At 37.6% G+C, this 25685-nt stretch overlaps 1 protein-coding gene, 1 long non-coding RNA gene and 1 pseudogene across 5 annotated transcripts; all 3 read right to left on the minus strand.

Annotated features, from left to right (window-relative positions):
• Positions 1–3787: 3787 nt before the first annotated feature.
• LOC123003156 (uncharacterized) lies at positions 3788–4786 on the minus strand (annotated as a pseudogene).
• Positions 4787–11467: 6681 nt separating this feature from the next.
• Positions 11468–13805, minus strand: LOC138913675 (uncharacterized). The gene is made up of 4 exons (XM_070217880.1): positions 13525–13805; positions 13303–13462; positions 12870–13131; positions 11468–11486 (listed from the first exon to the last, which is right to left on the minus strand). The coding sequence occupies exons 1-4, from the start codon at positions 13750–13752 to the stop codon at positions 11468–11470; spliced, it is 669 nt and encodes a 222-aa protein (XP_070073981.1). The 5' UTR covers positions 13753–13805.
• A 10080-nt stretch (positions 13806–23885) lies between these two features.
• Positions 23886–24616, minus strand: LOC138913498 (uncharacterized). Of its 4 annotated transcripts, none has more exons than XR_011419268.1 (3): positions 24531–24616; positions 24078–24193; positions 23886–24013 (listed from the first exon to the last, which is right to left on the minus strand). It is a non-coding gene; the product is annotated as an uncharacterized lncRNA (long non-coding RNA). The 4 variants fall into 4 exon arrangements; XR_011419269.1 differs by having other exon boundaries at positions 24078–24181; positions 24531–24608; XR_011419267.1 differs by having other exon boundaries at positions 24078–24268; positions 24531–24608.
• Positions 24617–25685: the final 1069 nt, after the last annotated feature.

Here is a 25685-nt window from a genome sequence, read left to right on the forward strand (position 1 = left end):
CATATTTAATTGCCTTCAACAATGCCCCATCAAAAGATATTCGATATAGGGCTCCGCAGATTTAAGGCAGACTTTTGGCTTTTTCGCCCCACTGTGTGTCGTGTTAAATTTGGTATATCTATGGGTGAATGTGATCCATTCCTCCATCTTTTGATTTTTTAAGTAGTGATCTATTAGCTTGTGTATGTCCTTGCTGTTTATTGGGGTGAAAAGAAATGTTTATTGGAGGCCAATGCTGTGGGCTGCCTGATCCGCCTCTTCGTTACCCTTTATGCCTTGATGGCTAGGGACCCAAAAGAGTGTTATTTTTTTTTGGATGTTCTTTTGTCAGTCTTTGTATCTCTTTTATGGTGGGATCGCGATACTCGGGATTATTTATTGCCAGTAGTGACGACAGGCTGTCAGTGCAGACAACAAACTCGCCGTTGTTACTGGTGGCAAAGCGGCAAGCTAGTAATATAGCCGTTGCTTCTGCCGTGAATACAGAATTGTAGAGGGGGAGTGCCCCTCCCGCTATGATGGTGTTGTTAGCGTCGATAGCTGCGAATGTGGTTGATTCCGAAGTTTTGGATCCGTCAGTAAACAGCCAATGTTTTTCACCGAGGAGTTCTTTTTCATATTGAAATCGGGTGCTATGTACTGAACTGGGAGTATCGTTTTTTGTTGAGATTCGTAGGTTGGTGTTGATGCTAGGTTGGTTCCGAGACCAGGGTGGAGATGGCCCGGTCGATCTAAATCGGTTCGGTGGGGGAAGGTCCAAGTCCTTGCTAGGGTTGGCGCATATCCGGAGAGTAGAAGGACATTTGTATCTCCTTCTTTCTTTGAATATTAGCATAGCCGATTTGGAGTGGTGTATAATTTCGGTATGAATCGGGTTGTAGATTCCTTAATTCTATTGATGATGCTGGGTAGTCCGGACTCCGCTAGAATGCACTTGGTCGGAGAGGTCGGAAAAGCGTAGATGGATCTGCGTGCAGCTGCATGGTATGGTGGTTGAATTTTCTTGATATTTGAGGCTGCAGTCCTTCCGAATATCGGCAGCCCGTAATCTATTTTAGAGAGTATTAATGCCCTTGTTATGTTAATTAAAGTACTAATATGTACATGTGAGTATTTTGAGCTTAGAAATTTAATGATATTTAGACGAGATTCTAACTGCTTTCGTAGTCTAAAGCAATGTTCTTTAAATGTAAGCCTAGAGTCGAAGGTAATTCCTAGGATTTTTAAATGATCGGATTAATACAAATACAATTTCAGGAAAGTTGCAATTTTTTTTTCGGCAAATATGTTAGACCTGACATTTTTCAATGGAAAGAGATGCCCCAGATGAAGCGCCCCACTGATCCAGCTCGTTTAGAACGTTTGAGAAGGTATCTTTAACGGAATTTAGATCTTTCTTCTTGGTGAAAATAAATGCGTCATCAGCATATAGAGAAATGGAAATGTCTTTGTGTCTGCTAAAAATTAAAGATATTTGCTCAAAAGCAATCATGAAGAGTACCACCGATAGAGGGGAACCCGGAGGAATGCCATTGTGGAGCTTGTGTAGATTAGAGGTAGAGTTATTAGTCGGACCCTGAAAGTTCTATTGATCATAAAGGCTTTGGTAATGTTATAAAGCCTTGGACCAACGCCCCAGAGTTCAAGTTGCACTGAATGTAACCCCACGCGATAGAAACCCTTTTCAAAATCCGTAGCCAGAACGGATACATGATTTTTTGTGGAAAGGGCTTTCGACGCGAAGTGTTGAAATCTCAACAGAGCGTCCATGGTACTGTGGCTCTTTTTGAATGCAACCTGGTAATGCGAGATACGGTTTTTTTGGGTGGTAAACCGCATTAGTCTGCGTGCGATCATTTTCTCGACTGTTTTCCCTAGGCAAGAGAGAAGTGAAATGGGACGGAAGCTATTTATTTCTTGGTTATTTTTATTGGGTTTCGGTATAGGGATTACCGTGGCTGTCTTCCAGTTATGTGGGTAGGATCCTGTTTGAAGCATTGTGTTAAAGACCTCTAACAGTTTATCTTTAACAGCTGATGGTAGGTTTTTAAGCATGGGATAAGATATTCTGTCAAAACCGGGACTTTTTCCCTTTGCCGTTTGGATTGCTATATCTAATTCCAATTGTGTAAAATTTAAGTCGAGCTGCCTCGCGGAGGAAGATATTGAAGTGGGTTGGTATGTGTTGTTTAAATAGCTTTGTTTTGATTGAGAGTACTGCTGGGAGAAATTGTGGTTAGCCGAGTACTCTGACCAACTAACCCCAAATTCCTCTGCAATTTTCTTCGGACAGGTAAGAAGACCTGTTTCTGTTTTTAAATATTTAATGGGGGTGGGGGGTACCCCAGCTAGGCGCTTGACGTCGGACCATATCTTTTTGGGTGTAGTGAGAGGTGAAATTCGGGACGTGAAGTTTTGAAAGCAGGTGCGTTTGGCAGCTAGTACAGCCTTTGTGAACCCAGCATTGGCTCTTTTGTAGCGTAAGAGATTTGGAATTGTAATGTCCGCTTTGTACTGGTGAAATAGATCCTGTTTTTCATCCCTTAGCTCCTGGAGCGAGTTGTTCCACCAGTGGACTTTGGCTTTGTGTGGAATGCTTTTTGTTTGTGGGATGCTGCAGTTTGCCGCCGCCCTTATGCATTTCGTGATTTGGGCAATTTGGCTGTTAAGGCAGCCAGCTTTCCAAGTCGATGAGATACTTGAGCATTTTGTTTTAAAGCTGTCCCAATTGGCTAAGTCGGTTTTGTATTTTGGTAGTGGGGGGGGATCTGTCAGTACTGAATCGGATTGATACCATGGTTGTGATTGGGAAGTGATCGCTGCCGTACAAATTAGAAGCGATAGACCAGTGACATATGTGCGCAAGTTGTGGGGATATCAGGGAGATATCTACGTGTGTTAGCGTATTGTGGGTCGAGAGGTGAGTAGCGGAGCCGTCATTTAGAGTAATTAAGTTAAGGTCAGCGATAGTGCGCTCCAGGGCCTTACCCCGGGAGTTGGCTTTTGGCGATCCCCATAGCGGGCTCCAAGAGTTGAAGTCTCCCAACACTATAAAGGGGCCGGAAATATGGTTTAAAGAGTTAGTTATGTTGGTACTCCGGAAACTCTGGCAGGGTGGGATGTACATATTAATTATGGTGATGGGCCGGTCCAGATCAAGCTGGAGAGCTGAGCATAATATGTCTGAAGTAATCCGATTGTGGGTATGGGGGATGTGTCGTTTAATGAGTACTCCAATACCTTGTTTAGCTGACGTGTTTTGGGGGAGGTTACAGAAATAAGCTAAATAGGCCTTTGGGCAAATAAAGCTATTTGAGTCGTTGGGCAGATGGGTTTCCTGTAGGCATATGATATCTGGCGAATTGTCATTAATGAGTAGAGATAGTTGTTTGTAATTGTTTATAATTCCATTTATATTCCATTAGATGATTTTTATAGTCATTTATTTAAATAAGAAAAAAAAGGGCGTACAGGGGGCGCTTTTAGAGATCTTGTTCCATTGAAGATTCTGAGTCTGAATGGTTTTTTTCTTTACTAAGTTCGGAGTATGTGGACATATTTTTTATAGAGGGATTACTGTGGTCTGGATCTAAACTCTTAAGAAACCGTTGCGCTTCACTAATGAGATCGCGAGGTTTTTTTAGTCGTTCTTTGATCGTGGAATTCTTATCTTGCGTTTGTGGTGTCGTTGGTGATTTGGGGTAGTGGGGGGAAGGGGGGAAATGGGGGGAGGCCGGTGAGGGCGTTGGGGGATTGGTGGGGGAGGGGGTTACATTTGTGTTTTGTGTTACGTTGGTTGCGTTTTGCTTGCTGGTTGATGGTGTGTTGTTGGTTTCTGCTTGCAGAGAGTCGTGCTCCGGTTTCGAAGCCGTTTCCGAAGTAGGTTTAGAAGAAGCGACCTTGCCGAATGATTGATTGTCGATAATGTTTGTTGTTGTTTTTGAATAATTCTCGCTTCTCGCATGCTGCATTTTTTTGTTGTTTTAATTTTATGAAGGTCTCTTTGCTGTTGATACGCTGGGTAAGCGGGTGAGGAGGCGGGGTGTTGGCCTGAGCAGTTCGCGCATTCAGTGCGTGAGCAAGGCGCGGGTGGGTGAGGGGCTAGATTGCAGGTGGAGCACATGGTTAGATCATCGCAGTGTTTAGCTGTATGACCGATCTTCTGGCAGTTTTTGCATCGCATTGGGTTGGGTATGTATTCCCTTACTTTGACATTGTACCAAGAGATGTCCAGTTTGCTGGGAAGATTGTAGAGATCGAAAGTGACCAGAATCACTCCCGAGGGTTTGGTGGCGTTGTCGATAGTTTTAGTAAACTTAAATACCGAATGCACGTTTTGGGATCGTAGCTCTTTCACAATTTCTTCTTCTGGGATGTTGTTTAGGCATGGTGCGTATATTGTTCCTTTCACAAAGTTAAGGGATTCATGGTAATTGAATTCAACGTCGCATAAGCCGGGTAAGATGGTGGTACGGAGGAATTTGTCGGCCACTGGTTTGGTGGCAACTAGCATTTATAGATTTCCATCTCTTAGCGTTGAAATGGAGATTATTTCCTTGCTGATGGTTTGTAGTGCCTTGTGTATAGCGAAGCAAGAGTAGTGAGAGATTGGTTTTTGGGAGTCTTTGGTTTTTACTCTTATACACTTTGGGTTTTTTTGAACAGGGGTTGGAAGTTCAGGGAACTCTTCCGTAAGTTTTTGATAAGGTCTTTTCTTTTTTGATTTGGGGCTCTCGCCTAGCATAGCAAAGCGATTACCCTGCAAATTGGGGGGCTCAGGGCCCATGGTCGCGAGTGTTTATACCCGTTACTCGTAGAGTAAAAGGGTATACTAGATTCGTGCAAAAGTATGTAACAGCTAGAAGGAAGCGTTTCCGACCCCATAAAGTATATATATTCTTGATCAGGGTCACTAGCCGAGTCGATCTAGCTATGTCCGTCTGTCCGTCTGTCTGTCTGTCCGTCTGTATAAACGCTGAGATCTCAGAAACTACAAAAGCTAGAAGGTTGAGATTTCCCACACATATTCTTTGACTTCATACGCAGCGCAAGTTTATTTTAGCCGAGCGCCACGCCCCCTTTAACGCCCACAATAGCCCACAAACGATTTTAAAATGGGTCCTGCGCCCACATCTTTAAAGATTTCCGAGAAGTATAAATGCAATTTTGTTGTGTATATTTATACCTATCGAAATGTAGAAGACATTTTTCAAATCGGACCATTCATTAAAAAGTTATACGATTTATAAATTGTCAACATATATCTATCTCCCTCGCACTCCCTTTAGCTGAGTTACGATTATTAGTCGGGACACCAACCCGACACAGCGTTCGCACTCCCTTTAGCGGAGTGACGGGTATTAGATAGTCGGGACACCAACCCGACTATAGCGTTCTCTCTTGTTTTTGTCTGTTTTCGGCAGACGTTCGGGCACTCGGAGGGGGGAGGTATACTAAGCACAGGTTCCGAAGATCAACGATGAGAAAAAAAAAGACGTCCGCTCTCGATGACTGGTAGTCGGTGACTGACACCCTAAGATAATATTATGGCTTTACACAGCAGTGGTAAGGCCAATTCTCACATACGGGGCACTAATCTGGTGGCCAGCCCTGACAAGAGTATACAATATTACCAAGCTGACAAGAATACAGAGATCAGCTTGCGCAGGAGCTACAGGGGCATCAAGGTCATGCCCGGCTGCCGCGTTGAACACTATTCTGGATATAATGTCTATACAACTTTTCATAAAGGATACGGCAGCGCAGAGTGCGGCCAGACTGAAGGCAAGTAAATGCTGGAAAGGCTACCACACAGGGCACTGCCGTATCTCAGAGGACAGTAACTATCTGGCAAAGAACAAAACGGACTATATGACAGCGGAGATAAGATTTGGAAACGGATTTACGACTACCTTTCCAACGAGAGAAGACTGGGAGAATGATAGAGTAACCGGACAAGATGAGGTATCTCTCTACACTGACGGCTCCAAGATGGCCTGTGGTGTAGGGGCTGGAATTTTCGCTGAAAGCTGGGGAATAGGATCGAAATTCCACCTCCCAGAATCAGCGACAGTGTTTCAGGCTGAGGTACTTGCTATTTTAGAAGCAGCCAGCTTTTGATTTAGCAATGCCTCAGGAATACCAAGGTAAAGATATACTCTGATAGCCAAGCGGCTATCAAATCTCTCGCAGCAGCAAGAACCAACTCGATACTAGTAGCCGATTGTAAGTCGGCTCTTAACATACTAGCAACAAACAATCATGTACAGATAACATGGGTGCCAGGGCACAATGATATACCAGGAAACGAAAAGGCGGATGAACTTGCACGAATGAGGTCGGCAGACGACTCCAATACAACTAGTCTACCTGAATCCCTTAATACAGTCCAAGCAAGAATTCACGAACACTACAAAACACAAACTAGTAAAAGTTGGTCAGAAAATCAGGGTTTTAGGAGATCAAAGCTCTGCTGGCCAACCATCAATAGCAAGAGAACTCGAGAGCTAATAACCAAAAGCAAAAGGGATATTAGAAGGATCACGGCACTCATCACAGGCCATTTGGCCATTGGCACGCAAGCCATGAAGATGGGGCTTCCGTACAACGCTAATTGCAGAAGCTGTAAAGAAACAGACACACAGGAGACACCTAAGCACATGATGTGTCATTACCCAGCACTAAACCATATCAGGGCGAGATACTTCGGGGCGTATCAGCTGGAATCATTGGCAGAAATAGGAAAGCAGAGGATAACTGCAATCTTTGGGTTTTCTAAATGACGCAGGCTGGTACTAAAGAGAACGCGGAGACAACAATTTAGGAGGGTGTGGATCAAAACGGAGCTCAGCTCTACTTGGAGGTCCTCAGAGAGGACCTCACCACTTCTACCTTACTACCATAAAAACAAACAACATTTATTGTGCATACCTGTTTCTTCTGTGCCTTCCATTTTTGAAATATTCCATATGATTATTGTTTACGTTTTCGCAGTGAATGTTCCAATTCTCACTGTCAAGAAGAAGAATTCAGAGTTGCACCGAAAAAACATTGCCTAAATATCGCATAAAAGGGCCCGTTCGTCAAAATTGGATGGCGGACTAACTGGGAAATTTTCGGAACGGCAAAACCTTACGGACCATCCGTTCAACGCTAGTTTAGCGGGAAACAGATATAAATGGCTAAATTTCGTAAACCCACACTCAGAAAAAAATTTGAGAGCGAATTATACTTGATTTCGGATAGTATTTTTTGGGCTTGTTTTAAGAATGAGAATGTTGGGCGTTCTTGAATTAAGAATAAATCATTCTTAAAACCCAAATTATCCGCAAATGTTCTTGATTCCAGAACATAATTCAATAAACAGGACGAAACAAGAACGATTTATCCTAAACCCAAGTATAATTTATTCTAAAAAAAAATTTTTTCTTGGTAAGCACAAACATTTTTAATGTGATTACTAAAAGTACTTAATTTCAGAAAATTAGGTTTAAGTACTCTGTAAATAGGAATGAATTATTCTCATCAGTAGTATTAAAATTAAAAAATAAAAAGCATTTTGACAAGTACAATTTGTGCTTAAGCCAATGTTAAAATGTACTAATTAATTTAGTTAACGAGTACCAATATTGATTAAAGTAAAATAGAATTGGCGCTAGACTAAAAAATACAATATTAGTTCACAAAAACTGTATAATGTAGGTACATACATATGTTTATAAAACACAAGTAGTTCAATATTATTAAAAATTAAGAATTAGATCCTCATCACAAGCAAATTTTGTTAAATCGGAGAAAATTTTGAAATTAATAATTGGTATTAAATACTGTGAAAAACGTGCATCATATATGCCAAAATACGATTCGATTTAAAAAACATTTAAATTCACAGCTAAGAATTAAATTCTCAAAACAAGCCGATTTTATGTTTAAATCGGGGAGAAAATAGCAAATTACGGATTTTGTGTTTCAAAACATTTACATAAAATCACAAGGAGATAAATCACTGTGCGCGTAAGTCCAGGTAGTGACGAAGGGCACCAGGAGAGTTTGCAAAGGCGACTACTATTATATAGCCGCAGAATTCAAAATCTGTAATGGTAACGAGTTATACACCAATCAATTGGTTTGGGACAGAGGTCGTTGAAAGTGTGAAAATTTTGAAAATTGGAGCTGTTGGGGCCGGTAGGGATAAATGTCCGACTTGTATTCTTACTGACAATACGCGTCGAATGATATTGTCTTCAAAAGCATATTTAAAAAGTATACTTATTTAGTCGAATGTACAAGAATTTTTCGTCACAAAATGTGGTATCAGAACTTTTGTATGTTGATGGTGCGATCGTCACTCCATTTACCTTGTTAAGAGGTGTTTTTGTTTTATATTACTTAAAACTAAGAATTAAATTCTCAAAACAAGTATACGTTGTACTTAAATTAAGTATGCAAATAAAAGTACTTATGTAGGTTTTTTGGTCATCGCCGCGTAAGAGCGAGCGTGGCCGAGCTGTTAGAACGTCCGACTGTTGTGCGTGAGGTTGCGGGATCGAATCCTAGGAGAGGTAATTTTAACAAAAATGTTTCGTAAGTATAAAACACATTTTTATCTACAAATCTTTATACATTTATCAGTAATTAAGTTTAAGATTATACAAAATAAGTATTGTTAACTAATAAATCAACACAATGATTTATACTAATAGTTTAAGAATATTTCATACTTCATTTGAGCATAGCTTATACCTCATTTACAAGTAAATCTGATTAAATTTGTACCCTCCCCTCCACTCTAAAGCAATTTTAATTCAATTTTAAAAATTTGTTTTTTTATTTTTTACATTGTTTGAGTAGAATTTATACTTAATTTAAGTATAATTAATTCTGGGTTCAAGAACATTTCATACTTAATTACGCCCGAAAATGTTCTCAAATTAAGAATGTCGGATTAAGAATAAAACGTTCTTGAAATGAAAAAACAAGCCCATTTCGTACCTGTCGACCTTTCAAGACCGTTTGGGCTTGAAACAAGCACAATGTGCTTGGTTTTTTTTCTGAGTGCATAACTTGCGAGCTACAGACTTGTGCTATACCTCATATTAAAGGTATTTTGAAGTACAATAAACGCCTTTTCATTTATGTATAGGCAATAGCTAGGTGTTTTTATTTGATTTATTATACGTCGCAATCATCCTTTTCATTTTTAAGGGATAAATATAATTTAAATTTACTTCATATTAAAAGCGTAGATCGATGGGCTCCACTTAAGTTTGTTCAGCCTGGATTTAAAAATAGCTCGTATGAATTAAAAAAAATGTGCTTATAAGCACATGACTATAGTCATATTTTAGTTCTTATCTGAAGGAAGTACAAGAAAGTACAAGAAATGCTGCATACCTTTGGGAATACTTAAGTCCTCCATTAAATCCCTTAAGCCCTCTACCGGGCACTTCGCCTCTGCGCTGTAATTTCCTGTAATTTCTAAACTATACACTCAGGGAAAATATCAAGTATTTCGCGCTTGAATCTAGCGTTTTGAGTGTCAAAAGTGAGCCAAGCAACGAAAATCTGATCTTGAGAACGAAATACTGCTTTCAAGAACGAATTTTCAAGACCGAAAATACTTGATTTTGGTACAGTTTAAGAACGCTCCTTTCTAAAATTAAGAATGAATCATTCTTAAATGTAGACATATTTGTACTTGAAATAAGAAATTTTAATTAACAAAATAAGAAAAGTGCAGGCTTGAATTAAGAACGTATAATTCTTGATCTTAGTAAGATATATTCTAGAAGGTAGATTATAAATGCTTAAATCAAGAATATTAAATTGTTATATTATGCCCCAATAATTCTTATAATAAATAAGAATACTTCTTGTATTAAGATAGCAGGTGCTTGACTTTAGAGTTTCAAGTTCTTATAACAAATCTAAAATATTCTTGAAACAAGGTATAATAAAATTTAAAAATCGTTTATATTTTTGGTATTTATTCTGTTGGTTCGATTTTATTTATAGGTACTTAAATTTAACATAAGATTTTGCGTTGTTTATTGTATATGAGTGCAAAGGAAGAGTAATAAATTCACAAATGTTAACAATACATACGTTGTCGGATGGATAACCTATCTCGTAAGAATGAAAGTGTATGTCAAATTTTTTCAAATTAATTTCATTACATAAAATGAAAACGTTATTCTTAAAATTAACAAAACTTAAAATTTTATATAATTTTACATTGGGATTTTGTGTGGCAACAAAGTAATTTTGTTTGTATTTCGTCCCTTTGTAATCCAGTTCCTGAAATAAAATACAATTTTCAAAAGCAGAATCAAAGTAATGAAGGTAGATTAATTTATCGAAATGTTCTGAGTTTTTAAGTATTGTATCAGTACTTTTTGAAAGAAAGAAAAACTCTTCCAAAGAATCTTGATGATCCATTAAAAATTTTGAAAATTTTAAACCGGGTTTTATGGCTATTGAATAAGCAGGATTCACCCTTGAGTTCATATTATGGGTATACAATTTAGCTTCTCTAAGCTTCGATTCAAAACGCATACACCATAGATGTTTAATTGGTCCACTTCTCTTGATAGCGGATGCATAGTGCACAAGGAAGTGGTGCTTCGGCTTTAAAGCCACATATAACTCGATGTATGCACTGTGATGTTTTTGGACTACACTATTTAGATAATTTAAGTCTTCTTTAGAAAACTCAGACTTAAAAAGTAAATCGATTATAGCTAACAAATATAAAAGAATCTGCCAATCTGGGTTATCAAGAGGTATTAGATCACCTATCATTAGAGGAAGAAAATGTGTAAAACTCATAGTTTCACTTGCAGTCATATTGATATTATAATTTTTTAAACGTACGAGATCAAGCGAATTTGATTTGTTTCCTATCTCTGTTTCACCAAACGGAAATAAACTTTTTCTACCATTAATATCATTTAATGTTACAATTAGGGTGTTCAATTGCGTTGCAAACGTTGTAAAGTGTAAAAGTGTAAATCAATTCCAACAACAATTTCTATACAAAATAGTTTTCAAAAGTAGGCCTTTAAAACTTTTTTGTATAGAAATTGTTGTTGGAATTGATTTACACTTTTACACTTTACAAAGTTTGCAACGCAATTAAACACCCTAAATATTGTTTTTGATTAACGCTAGCAAAATATTACATAGGTCATACTTGCAGACTCCCTCAAACACATCGTGCATTAAATCAAAACAAGTTCTCTCTGTTATATGAAACTTATCGAGTTCGTGCAAAACGCAATTTGTTTTAATTCCAGTACTTTGAATGTCTTTTAAAAGAAGGTCGGACTTATAATTAGTTGGATTTCTCAAATAATCCGGCTTTTCCACAGTATCGAACTGCATTTCGAATTTGGATCTTTTACAGGCGCGACAGTAATGATTAGAGTTAAAGGACTGTACAAATCCGGCTAAGGTGTTTACAGCTAAATTATCTCCAATGACTGCTCCTAAAAAAAAAAAAAATTCGTTGTGATCCATTTGATGTATCAACATCTACACCTTGTTCCAATAATTTAAGTTCTTCAATTAAATGGTGTAATGATCGTTCAACTCCATATTGCTTTATATCTGCAGTCGAAATAAACGCAGTAGGAAAAATATATTGAAGCTTTGAGAGAAGATACTGAGGAATGTTGGGAAATATAATGTAAGCTCCACAAATTGATATTTTGTGACTCCCCAAAGGGTTATCTATCTCAAAATCGTCAAAATATAAATGAAAAGGAATGTGCAAATCAGCCGGGAGAAATGTTTTAGGTTTATTACGAAATATTTCACCATTTGAAAAGTTAGTAATTGTGGCTTTCCTAGCACAGTTGTTGATACTATCTAAAGTATATTTCAACAGACCAGGTATTTCGAAAATACGCTTAAACATAAATCTTAACGGCATTACATTTAATGTATATGATTTTGGAGCCATTGTAGACACACCTCGATGAACTTTTTTGACAATTTTTTGATCGATTTTGAATGACATTGGGTCTTGATATAAATTTTGTTTCTTTAAAGCTTGTAAAAATTTATATTCGGATTTGACAATATTAAATGGGTCTTTACAGAAAACAAAAATTTCTTGCAGTTCTTCCGATTTCGATTTTGTATCTAACTGCTCTTCAATTAGGGACCCTAATGTTGAAATTAAAGAAGCTGTCATTTTCTGAATTTGACATACATTCTTCCTTGGCATAAAGTTTTGCTCATACAAAATTAAAGAGAACTCAAGAATTTGTTTTTCCATACTTTCAATTTCAGACTTCTTAGTAACTTTCTCTTTTACAAAGGGTTCATCAAGATTAACCGGTAGATAGGCTTCCGAAACATAATTATTTAAGATTTCACATTCATTTTTGATTTCGACAGTTTCCCTTTTTAAATTGATTTCATTATCGATTTTGTGGCATTTATACAAATGTTTTTTAAATCGGGAGAACTGGGAAAAGGTTTGGTGACAATTTTGTTGCATACATTGCAGCCTTAGATTTTTCCCTGATAAAACATGATCTACTTTAAAGTGAGAAATGAGCTTATTAGTTTCGGCAAAGCCGGTTTTACAAATAAAGCATTGAAACATCTTGAAATACTGATTTGTCAAGTTTACATTACTTTAAAGAAAACGTATTTAATTTTTCAGATAATCAATTAAAGAAGCTATGTTAGCAGACTTGGTGTCGTATTTGGTTTTAATATCATAAAAATATTGCTGTATAAACAGCCATGTCTGTTGTGAAGCTTTCGGATATTCAAAAGATAATATCTGAAATGTCTTAAAACAAAGCTCCAGACAATTTACGAACGAAGTGCAACTTATTAGATTTGCATCAAAATACAAAAAAAAATCTTTTATATCGTTATCAAATGGCCCAACTACGATAATTATTGGCTGTAATTTTAAGCCGGAACTATAATACTTATTGATGACCCGATCCAATTGGATTTCGAAATCGTTAATGGTTACTAGTCTTAGGACGAAACTCTCCTGGGCGTCCAAAATTGTGGCCTTTCGCGTTAATTTTCCATCCTCATTTCTGAACCGGCCTGATGAGGGAAGTACGGCGTTGAACAACGTGGCGATCAAGAAGTCGTGGTCATCTGCAGTATTGGAATAGTAAATTAGAGTCTATTTATAATACAAATATTTAATACATAAATAAAATATTTATAAATCGTAATATCCAATTTCTATATTTAAAGTTCAAGAGTATTTAAAAAAAATTATATGCTTAACTCTTAACTTAGTATATTTGCTGTAAGAAGCTTTACCTAAGTTGGTGCATTTTTTGGCCAGTGTGAGTTGCGTTTTGCACTGTGCATTGGATATGTTGTCTTCATAGTAGCCAAAAATTTTGTCTCGAAACTCTTGCCATTTGGAAAGCAAGTGAAAACCTTTGCCGGGATAGATTATTTCGAAATCGATATCAATCTAGAACAAAATTTGTTATGAAGTTATTGTAAAAAAAACGAAAATGTACATATTTGACTTACCAGTTCGAAAGCTTTAGCGTGGGAAAACTTATTCCACGCTTCAAAAAACTCTAAATTATTCAGAGTTGTAACGTCTTGTTGACGTAGATTAAAAGTCTTCTTCCACATATCGCGTACACTATCCCAATCGTCGCAAGTACGGCTGAGTGTCAGCTTGTACGCCTTGCAGATGGAACTGTCTTCGTCGTCAGCCCCAGATACCACCATTTCCAAAGACTTTCTCTCCATTTTTTTTTTTGGCTGCGGCGATTTCTATATTTTGAGTAAAGTTTTCCAGACGGATTTCCTCTACCCTTTCGGGGAATAAAGTAATATTCCTACTATTTATAGCAAATATTTTACCTTCACGCTTATCTGGCTTGGAAAAAGCAAACATATTTCGTCCAGCAAGGTTTGGAAATCGGGAACTTTAATCGTAATATTCCCGAATATTGCCTCTTCTACTATAATCGCAATAAGGTTGTCACGAAGGGTTTGGGAAGGGTTACGATGGGTTTCTTCGTACTCCAAAATAGCCTTGCCTTTTTGCGTTTCATTAAGTAGGGAATGCAAACTTTTAATCCAGACGGCCTTTCCGCAAGACGACACTGCGGGTGCAACATCGGTAGGTTTTTCGGAAAATTGTTTTTTATCTCCGCTCTACAAAATTTAAAATATTTACTTAAATTATTTTCACACATTTATAGTTGGTCACTTACCTGAGAATTCCTCCATTGGTAGAGTTTTTGTCTAAACTCAATGCGCAAACCTAATGGCGCAACTGCCTCCTTAATATCGTCGTCGTTCATGTATTGCAGTTGCTGGATGTTAACTTGTGCAGCTAAGATGATGCACAAAAATATTTTAATTTATGTAGATAAATAAAGTTAAAGTAAAGAAAGCAAACACAATTTTCGTAAGTTAATGAGATATTTGCTAAAAACTATTTTTGGCATTTAATATTAAAAACGGATTTTCTAGGACATATGTGAGATCCGCATGTTTAGTTGACATCGACACACAGTGGGGCGAAAAAGCCAAAAGTCTGCCTTAAATCAGCGGAGCCCTATATCGAATATCTTTTGATGGGGCATTGTTGAAGGCAATTAGATATGTAAAAAAAACATCAAAAGGTGAATTTTTTTAGTGAAATTTTTTTGTTGTAGAAAATTTTTAAGAAAAAATGATTGTTTTTTTAAGAAAAAAAATATAAATAAATTACTCATAGGGTTCTAAGTTTCCCAATATTTTTTTTTAATTTAACTTGATTTTTGAAAAAAAAAATTATTCAAATCGGTCAACTATATCTTATAGCTGCCATATAAACGCTTATTACAAAGGGGAATGTCTCGGTTCTATTTCAATATTGGTTCATATAAATTGGGATTAAGTCATTATTTATATTTTTAACTCAATGCTTACATTTTTTTTAAATTGGTCAATGATATCTTATAGGTGTCATAGGTGAATCAATCAAGGAAATAAAAAAAGAATTAAAAGGGCATTTAGGGTGTAACACTACTTTACGTCCAAGGATATCCAAAAAATTCCTTTTTTTTTGGACCACTTTTAAAAAATTTAAAAAAAATAGTAATTACGTATCTTAAATTTTTAAATATTCTAAGAATTGGTTGCTCTTAAAATTTCAATCGTTACATATACAACTTAGGCCCTTGGGCGCTTTCAGAAAAATTTCAAAGATGTGTAAAAATACCTTTTTTTCTTATTGGCTAAAATTATATTTCGAAAAATCCACTTTATAAATCTGTAGTGGGAGAACCATTCAACACAGATCACTCTTTCCTTTTGATGTGTATAGAGAATTCAATTGTTTTTAAAGTTGAATTGCAACATTTTGGAAAATCTTAAAAAAAAAAAACCATTTTGGCAGGCTTTTTGTTCTAGGCGCCCCACAGTGCGACATGTACAAAAATACCTCTCCCAGCGGCAATCGGGAGACAGCAGTGCAGCACCTTCATCCGGCTCCGAATTGGACACACTAAGCACACGCACGAACACCTATTAAAAGGCAACACCAATCCGAACTGCAGTCTCTGCGGAGGACTCCCAAACATCGACCACCTCTTAGACAACTGCCCTGGACTGGGCACTATTAGGGCCAACATATTCGCACACAGCCTCTTTCCCAAATCCTTAACCGCCCATCCGTAGAAAATATTACAAAAATTTACCCGATAGCTCGAGTTCGATTCCATCTATTTTTGGTTTGCTGTATGTTGGGATCTTTGTTCTTCGCGTGAAGAGCATCAGTTCGGTTTTACTCGGGTTTATACCAAGTCCGCAGGTTTTTGCCCATTCATTGAGTCAAAAAGCATAACTCCGATCCAAGCTCTGATGTCTCCTTCAATGCCGATCGAGTTGAGGGAGCTCAGTATGGATTCGGCGTTTACATTATTGAACGCGCCTTCTTTATCTAAGAAGGTGGCCATTGTATATTGGTTAAAATGTTCACTGTGGTAGTCGCTGATCCGTCTTGTTTGTGTAATAGAGTAGGGCTGTTATACCCTTTAAAGGACCTTGCTTAGTCTAGCTGAGTCTTTCATTCCTTTGAGCGATTCGCAGTAAGTCCTCCAAGGATCTTTCTTGGCTGCTTATATCGCTTTTTTGTATGCTTTTTGTGCCTCTTTGTATGGCTCCCATTCCTTGGTAGCATAGCTGGAGTTATAGGCTTTTCTTGCCCTCTTTCTAAGAGTGCAAAGCTCTTTGGTCCACCATATAGGGTGTTGTTTCTTAGAGTATGAAGCCTTGCATGTTTCCTTATATGCATTGTTTAGAATGTTTGTTAGGTCCTCTACTTCCTTGTCCAGGGTCGTCGTAGAGGTTTGTACCCGTATTTTTCTGTTGCTAACTTTTGAGTAGACAATCTTACCGAATTTGTCCCAGTTTGTTCTGCGGGGGTTACGTTTCGGTTCCGGTTTGCTAATCGGAATCGAAATTTCGAAGAAAATGTACCGATGATCTGAAAAGGAATTTTGTTTCGACACTATCCACTTTTCAACCTTATGTCAACCTTATATAATATTATCAAAAAGAGACTCACCCCTTTCGTTGGTTTCCGAGCTTCCCCATAGTGTGCCTGGCGTTAGCGTCGCATCCGAGCACCAGGGTCGTCTTAGTATCTTCCGCTCATTGCAGCAGCTTGATGACTATCACCATCGATGTCCCACCCGCCGCCACGAATCTATTCTTTATAATAATACCCGGCCTCCCGGCCTACCTGTCGAGTTAGTATAAAATAGTGTATATATCCTTGTTGTGCTAGATCCGAGATTTGTCTGTCTCGAGTCCATGGTTCTTGAACGATGCCTATGTCAATGTTCCTCTCACTGAGAAGAACTGCGAGATTGGCTGAAGCATGCGTGCTGCGCTTCAGGTTAATCTGCACGACATTAGGCATCGGTAGTGGGCGTCACGTCTGGGCTCTTGTCGTCGATGACCAGGTCATCCAACAGCTTGTTGGTGTCATCGACCTCCTCGAGAACATCATCCGGCTCTGCCAGGAAGACCTTGATCTTGGCCTTCCGTAGACCGTACCGGATGGTGTAGTCGGCCTTCTCAAGCTGCGGCAGGCAGCGCTGGGTGATGAGGAAGAGGAACGGCTGGCTCGTCTTCATCTCCTTCTCTACTTTTAGTATCGCCCAGTCCTCTGTGTGCACTTCTGGGTTCTGAGTCCTCAGCAGCGACAGCACCTTTCATTGGTCAGTCTGATCCTTTGGCAACCAAATGCGAGCCCGCGGCCTCCTTGGAATCTCCCTGGCGTGGACGAGCCTAATGCTAAGGCCGTCCCATGCATTTCCATTCTTGGATATGCATTCCGCCAGGAAGGACCTCAAGACGAGTCATCGCACTTGATCACCCAGTGCCCTCTGACCATGTCCGACGAGTCGAAGGAGGGGATCGGATCGGACCATTTGGCACGGCTGATAGCCTTTCAGCTATCATGTCGGCCACCTTGACCTCGATCTCCTCCCACTTCTCCGACAGCAGGAGTCCGTCGTCGTGTAGGTCGTCCACCAGTGCCATCGCGAGGCTGTCTCTGGCTACGTCGCTAAGTTTCTTGGCCTTCTTCACAAAGGAGGTCGGTCTTGGCCTCCCCTGACCGTCTTTTGCCCGTTTGGGTGCGCTCTCGCTTGCCTCGTGCGAGCGGTCCCTTTTTGTGTTCGCTTGGGTGGCCTCCGGGCGCGTCCTCATATATTCCTCGAAGGCTGCGATCTCCGCAAGGCATCGAGTCTTGTCCTCCGCATCGCGCTGGTCAGTCTTGCCTTCTGCCTCATTCTTGGCAATCTTGCCGAGAATGAAACGGGCCCGACTGACCTTGGCCTTGCGCTGCTGATGCGTAACAGTGGCTGCCTTGCTGATACCCGGCTGGGTTCCGCTATTGTGTGGGTGGGTGTTATTGTTTCCTAAAGGGGCGCTGGTCTTAGCAGCCCCTTCCGTTCCCATCGGAGCCGAAGCACCCTGGCTGGGTGTTCGTGGCCCTTCCTCGATGGTAGCGGAAACGGTTTGGGGTTTTACCTCCCCCGTGAGGTCCGAAGCTACGGTGTTGGTTTCCATATTCAATACATGATCGCCGGCGTTGCTCGACCAGGCAAGCGCGGCGGACCTGAGGGTTGTTGGGGCTCTATAAAAAGGTCGACCGTGACTCCGCCCCAAAGCCACGGCAAGGCCACTTCCGACCCAGAGTTGCCCGGCCCTGGGAAGGCTCCGTTAAGACACAGCTGGATTTACCCCTCAGCTGCGAACCTGAAAGTCAGTGGGCACGGGTCGCTTGACACGCCTGACTTGAGGGAAGGCACTTTAAAGACCTACCCATGTCCGCCCGACTACGATTCGTCAGCATCCATAGTCATAGCTAGACTAAGGACCTGCTTCCAGCCGCCCTCACGGGGAGAGTATAATCGCACTACCATCGGTGCACCCAGTTACGGCAGGGGACGAGTCCCCCGTTGGTCCCCCTGTGTACCCGACGGCTAACGGTCTTTTGTATTTTTGTATTTATAATTATTTATTGTTGTAGAAAATCTGTAGAGAACAGCTTGATCCGCAGAGCCTTTTAGTAGTGGAACACGGATATTACTCCTTAGTATCTCCTTGGTTTGTCTTGACTTGTCGTTTTTGTATATATCCAGTAAGAACAAATAAAGAAACACTTTGTTGCAGATATTTTAGCTGATAGCAGACACACGTGTTTATTGAACAAGGAACCAAGTAGAAAGAGGAAGAATAGTATAAAAGGAATAGTAAGGCCGCATAATCCAGAAATGCCAAAAACCTATCGATATTCGATTTATGTATATATACTGTTTTTGCCTTTAATAATGTGATATTTCCACACACCTCCTCAAAAATAGTATATATTAGGGTGTTCAATTGCGTTGCAAACTTTGTAAAGTGTAAAAAACAATTTCTATACAAAAAAGTTGTAAAGGCCTACTTTTGAAAACTATTTTGTATAGAAATTGTTGTTGGAATTGATTTACACTTTTACACTTTACAACGTTTGCAACGCAATTGAACACCCTATAGTTTACTTAATTTATAGTTTACTTAATATAAGAAAAGTGTCAGTATATGCTATAGTGGGAGTTGTACAATTCCAGTCCAACATTTGTTGCAAGGATTGAAGAAAACCCACAAAAACCCAACCAGACTGTATAAGGTATAAAATTATAATTTACGTTAAACAATTTCATTTCAAATCATAAAAAAAAAAAACTTAAAGTTGAAACAACCGCTTGATTTTCAATGAGATCCATTTCATTCCATTTCTTCAGTTTATCAAATTCATTTGATCTCGCAGATCACAAAAACTTTGCGCTGGTAATGGTTTAGTTAGCATATCTGCGATTTGTAAATGATCAGCACCAATAGCCGAGTCTACCTAGCCATGTCCGTCTGTCCGTCTGTCCGTTTCTATGCGAACTAGTCTCTCAGTTTTAAAGCTATCGCGATGAAACTCTCCCGAAAGTCTTCTTTCTATTGCAGGTAGTACATATGTCGGAGCGAGCCGGATCGGACCACTATATCTTAAGGCTCCCATAGGAATATTCAAACAAATATAAGAGAATTCATTGTAACTTTGTAGGAAGTAGGCGTTTTTATTCTTGACTACTTAAAAACAAAATTTAAATAAAAATGCTGAATCTGGAATCCCTGGAACTGCACCGAGTGAGCATTACTTTATCTGCAAGGGTATATAAGCTTCGGCTGGCCGAAGGTAGCTTCCTTTCTTGTTCTATCTGATTCACTGCCACCCCAATCTAAGTCCACATAGCCGACCAAAAACTCATTAAAATTTAAGTTTTTCTGAAAAGATAACTTTAAATCAACTGTACCCTTTAGGTACCTTAAAACTTTCTTCAGGCATTGCCAAAGTTCTTTGTTATTCTTTTCACAATAACGACTTAAAAAATTAACGGCTGTAGTTAAATCAGGTCTTGTACATAACATAATATACATTAAACATCCTATTACATTTCGACATGGGGCATCACACTTATCATCTGAGCTAAGAGCAATATGATTAAGTTTAGTTGGCAGAGGACAGTTAACAGGATTGCAATGTTCCATATTATATTTTAAAAGTGTTGCTTTTATGTAAGCAGATTGACTAAGACTTATATGATCATCACTTTTATCAACTTTTATACCTAAGAAAAATTTAATCTCATTTAAATCAGTCATTCTAAATTTGTTCATTAGGTATAATTTAATTTATTAATAAATCGTTCATAACTTGTTTATTTTTGGTAGAGATTACTAAATCATCTACATATAATAGAATATATATATTAGAGAATATATCCCCGTTGTCAAGAAGATATATACAACGATCTACTGGTGAATTAACAAAGCCTATTTCTGTCAATGCTTTCTGAAATATTTCAAACCAACACCTTGCAGCTTGCTTGAGACCATAAATAGCTTTATGTAGTCTACAAACTTCATTTTCTCTACTTATTAGACCCTCGGGTATTTGCATATAAATTTCTTCTTTTAATATTCCATTTAAAAATGCTGTTTTAACATCCATATGATGTACTAGAAGGACATATTGATTTGCTATAGACATAATCAATCTAAAACTCGAGATTCTTGCTAAAGGTGCAAATGTTTCGTTATAATCAACTAAGTATTCTTACGTAAAACGGTGAGCAACAAGTCTAGCTTTATATTTTATTGGTTCGCCGAATTCATTTTGTTTGATTGTAAAAACCCATCTACAATCAACTATATTTTTATTTTCAGGCTTTTGTACAATTGACCAAGCCTTATTTAATGAGTGTGAGTCCAGTTCTTCTTTAATAGCTTTCTTCCAATTTGTTTTATCTTTACTATATTTAACCTCGACAAATTTAATTGGTATGGAATTGATTAAAGATTGAGTATGCATTACACAATTATTTATTAAATCTTGATAAGATACTTTTGGTTTATTCTTTATTCGATCACTTTTTCTAATATTTATCTGCGATTCCAAGTCTTCTTTTTCATAAGACTTTTCACCAGACATTTCTGGATCGGCATTTTCAAATTCTACCATTTTACTAGGCTGTTCATCTGCTTGATCAGATTTCCCATTAATGTTGAGGACATTTTCATTATCAATATTTGATTGAATACTTTCATCATCTTCAATATTAAGATGCATGTCATCCTCAACCACAGCTCTAGATTTTGCCATATTTGTTTCATCAACAACAACATCTCTTGCTGTTACAAATATTTCTTTTCCAATACACCACACTCTATACCCATTTGGTTCATACCCCACAAGTATACTTTTCCATGACTTTTCATCAAACTTTCTTTTTCGTAGTTTAATATGAACATATACTGTGGAACCAAAAACTTTTAAATATTATAAACTTGGCCTTTTGTTATGCCACCTTTTATATGGTGTTTTCAATAACTCTTTAAGTGCATTACTTGGACTTCTATTTATTAAATACGCTGCTGTTAATACAGCTTCACCCCAGAAACTTTTCTGTAGGTTGGCTCCTCTAACTAAAGCACGAGCTTTTTCAGTTATAGACCTTATCATCCTTTCGGATACACCATTTTGCTGAGGTGTGTGTGGAATTGTTAAATGGTAGCTGATGCCTTTTTCAACACAAAATTCTCGCATTTCATTTGATAAATATTCCCTCCCATTATCTATGTACAGATTAACAACTTTCAGATTAAAATGGGCTTCACTTTTTAAAATAAAATCCCTAAATGCAGCAAAAACATCTGACTTGTAAGTTAACAAATATGTTACACAGTAATGTGTATATTGATCTATAAAAACAACATAGTAATTCTTTTTATTTACTGTTGGAGGTCTTATCGGACCAAAGACATCTGAATGTATTACAAATAATGGCCTATCTATGTGATCTTTATTTTTAACCTTTTCAAAAAGAAGCCTAGTTTGTTTTCGTTTTATACAGGCTTCGCATAAATCATTAACTGGATTAACATTAGTTAGCAAATTAGTATCTTCAAATAAATTGTGGTTTTTAATTTCAAGAAATTTTCCCTGACTTATATGCCCTAACCTCTCATGCCATATGTTATAATTTATTGTACTTGATACAAATGCATTCTTAGGTATTGTAAATTTCACAGAAGGGACATTATCAATAAAATGTGCATCCATTATATTTAATTTATCTTTACTCACAAGCACACCTCCTGGATGAATTGCAATCGTAAAACCAGCATCTAGCATCTTTTTTACAGAAATAAGGTTTTGTGATACATCAGGACAAAATAGTACATCATTTAGGGTAACGTTGGTAAATGATCGGTTAGCAATTCCATTGATCCCTTTTTAGTTGCAAATATAAATTCGTCCGACTTTGCAACAGCGATTTTGATTGGTGATTCAAGATGACAAACGTTTGAGAGTAGATTTTCGTTGTTGGTCAAGTGATCAGATGCACCCGAGTCCAATAGGAATGAAATATGCCCATCACTAATATTGTTGTGACGTTTGAGCATAAATGCAAAACCAGATCTCTCTGTCTCTTTTTGCCCTTGAGCCAATTGTGCCTGTTTTTCTTTATTATTTTCATTTTCTTTCTCTTTCTTATATTTATAGCAATCCTTCTTTAAGTGCCCTATCTTGCCACAGTAAAAACATTTTTGTTTATTAAATTTGAATTTGGATTTAAATGGGACTTTATCTTGAAACTTATAATTTTTATATTAAAACTGATTATTTCTATTTTGAAAGTTGTTTACTTCATTTATTTTATTCACAGCTTGCAATACTTTTAAACTTGTATCTTTAGATTTTTGCTTTAACTTAATTTCATGATCAAGTAATCTATTTTCGACGAAAGCCAAAGTCAAATTATTTTCTGCGAGTGTTTCGATGGCGGTAATGACGCCGTCATACGAAACAGGTAGAGAAAGCAAAAGATGGCTGACCTTGTCCATGTCATCTAATTTCGCGCCAGATGCAGAAAGTTCCGCTATTAGATCATCAAATATATTGAAATGGTTTATCAAATCCATATCGCCTTTTAGTTTAAGTGAAAGTAATTGTTTTCGGACGGACAACTGTGTAGCCAAACTTTTGCGTTCATATATTAAGTCTAAATTATGAAAAATTTCTTTAGCACTGCAGTCATTTGTGACGAAACTTAAGAAGGAATCACTTAAATATTCAATAATTGTATTTTTTGCCAATTTCTCTAACTTTTCTCACTCATCAGTTTTTTCAACCGCATTTTCATCACTAATTTCACCACCAGTTTCATCAATTACTTTAATCGAATCATTTTCGCTTAAAAGCGCTTTAACTCGAAATTTCCACATCGCATATTTTTCGCCGTCGAATGGTTTAATATTTCTTTTTGATTTTTCCATGATAGTAAATCAGCGGTCGGCAGCGCCCTATTAAGTGAGCATAGGGTTTTGTTCTGCCGGCGCGCAGCTCGCACACCTATAACGTAGAACAGCGGTCTGCACACACACATCGATGACCTGCCCAGTGCAAATTACCCACCGGGAAAATTCCTCTGGAAAATAACATATTTTCAAGAGGTTTCTCCATAGAAGCGGAAGGGACTAAACCTCATTCACCCCTTACATTTCTTCCATCTCTGGTTTCAAAATACACGGGGGTGACACAAAAAGTAAGGGGGAAATGAGGTTTCTATCTGGATCTCTGGCAGAAGAATGCAGTACAAAATCCACGGGTTTTTCAACTTCCCGCGTTATAGATTTTCCACACGTAGCCAGTTATGGTTTTCCTCCACTTGCAATATCTGTTTTTCTACACCCTCCCAGTTTTGGTTTTTCCAGACCCTCGCAGTTTTGGTTTTGCAGTGCTTTGCAGTATCTGATTTTCCACAATAAAAATCATGTTTTTTTGTAATATTTGTTTGTGTATTTATTATCGAAGCATTGGAACTACAAATTTTTAATGCATGAAGCATTCCCGGGTTTTGCTTGGCCGAATGCAGTACTTAGATATCCATTTCTTGTCTGTCTTCTGAAAATATCAAACATAATTTAGATATGAATGTAAGACCAGGAATAATAATAAGAGTAATTACCATTATTAGGTCTCCGCACAAAATTAAAGGATCTCTCCAGAAATTATGCCTGGTTTGCCATGGCCGATCATTTACCTTCTGTTCAGTTGTTTTATGTCGGGTATCTATATCAAAAACTATGAATAGAAAAAATAAAATATGACAAACGCAGGCGCAACACTTCTGGTCCCAAGAAGTCTCAGTCGGCCTGGCTGAAATAAATGTAATATTTTGATTAAGTTAAACAACTAAGTTAGTACTGAAGTACTATTTATACAACCATTTAATGAACACCTCATACCATTTACCACTGGTAAAGATTAAAAACATTTCAAGTGTCACTGAAATGCAGAATTTGTGTTGAAGATAGCATCCGGAGGCGTATATTTATTAATGGCGAAAATATCTGTGATACTAACCTTTGTAACGCTGAAATAAAGGTTATAAAAAGACAAAATTCATTTTATCACTCACCTTTTTATTGTTTTTTAGATTAAAATTAACTATTTTCACTTTTTTTTCACTTTTTCCAACAAATTTAAAAATGATGTGACCCTGCATTATATTCTTGATAATACCATACAAAATGCAGATAATTGTGGGGTAAATTTCGTTGTAAAGTTGGGTCACACTTTGGCGCCGAATAAATATTTAAACAATACTTTTCAGGGACCGTAATCATTAAAGGTTACGTATATTATAGGTATATTAGGCATTTTTCGTGTTTTCAATACCACCAACACGGATTTTTATATTTTAACAACACTTAAAAATGGCTTAGGCCACGATCTGACGATCAAATTATTTTATTTCACAGAAAATGTTTAAAAATGTAAAAAACAACAATAGTTTTCTTTGTAATTTAATGTAATTCCTTGATTAATGTGATCAAATATTTTAATCGTCTTACCGTGGCTTTTCTCTATAATTTGGTTGAATCCCACATTCATCCTTATTATTATTTGAAAAATGTTGAGTAGACATTACGATAATAGTTATATAGTTTAATTTTTTGATTAACAATTATTCATATTTTTTCTACGAATTTTAAAATTACTGAAAAATTAAAAATAAATGTGAGAACAAGTCTCTTGGTTTTGGTGCAAATCATAGAATTTTTGAATTTTATAAGTTGGTGATTTTTTTGTTCAAAAATATTATAATCGTGGTGCCACAGAAATCACACAGCGCATAAGTGGCCTGATATTGATGCTACTCAGAAACCCACCCCCATTTAACGCTCAGAAATAATCTAACCCCACACCGCCGCCTGCAAAAAGGAACAGGATTTCAAGAACACAAAAACCAACTTCTCACATTCCCGCTGGGTACTCACACAAATATAAAACAAAATGTCAACGTATGTGTGTGCCGACCGCTGTAGTAAATGTAAATCACAAGGTGTACTTATCTTCGATGGGGATCTGGGCCCATAACCTGTAGAAAATCTGTAGAAAACAGCTCGATCCGCAGAGCCTTTTAGTAGTGGAACACAGATATTACTCCTTAGTATCTCCTTGGTTTGTCTTGACTTCTCGTTTTTGTATATATCCAGTAAGAACAAATAAAGAAACACTTTGTTGCAGATATTTTAGCTGATAGCAGACACACGTGTTTATTGAACAAGGA

The sequence above is a fragment of the Drosophila takahashii genome, chromosome 3R (genome assembly GCF_030179915.1).
Source record: "Drosophila takahashii strain IR98-3 E-12201 chromosome 3R, DtakHiC1v2, whole genome shotgun sequence".
Taxonomy (NCBI): Eukaryota; Metazoa; Arthropoda; class Insecta; order Diptera; family Drosophilidae; genus Drosophila; species Drosophila takahashii.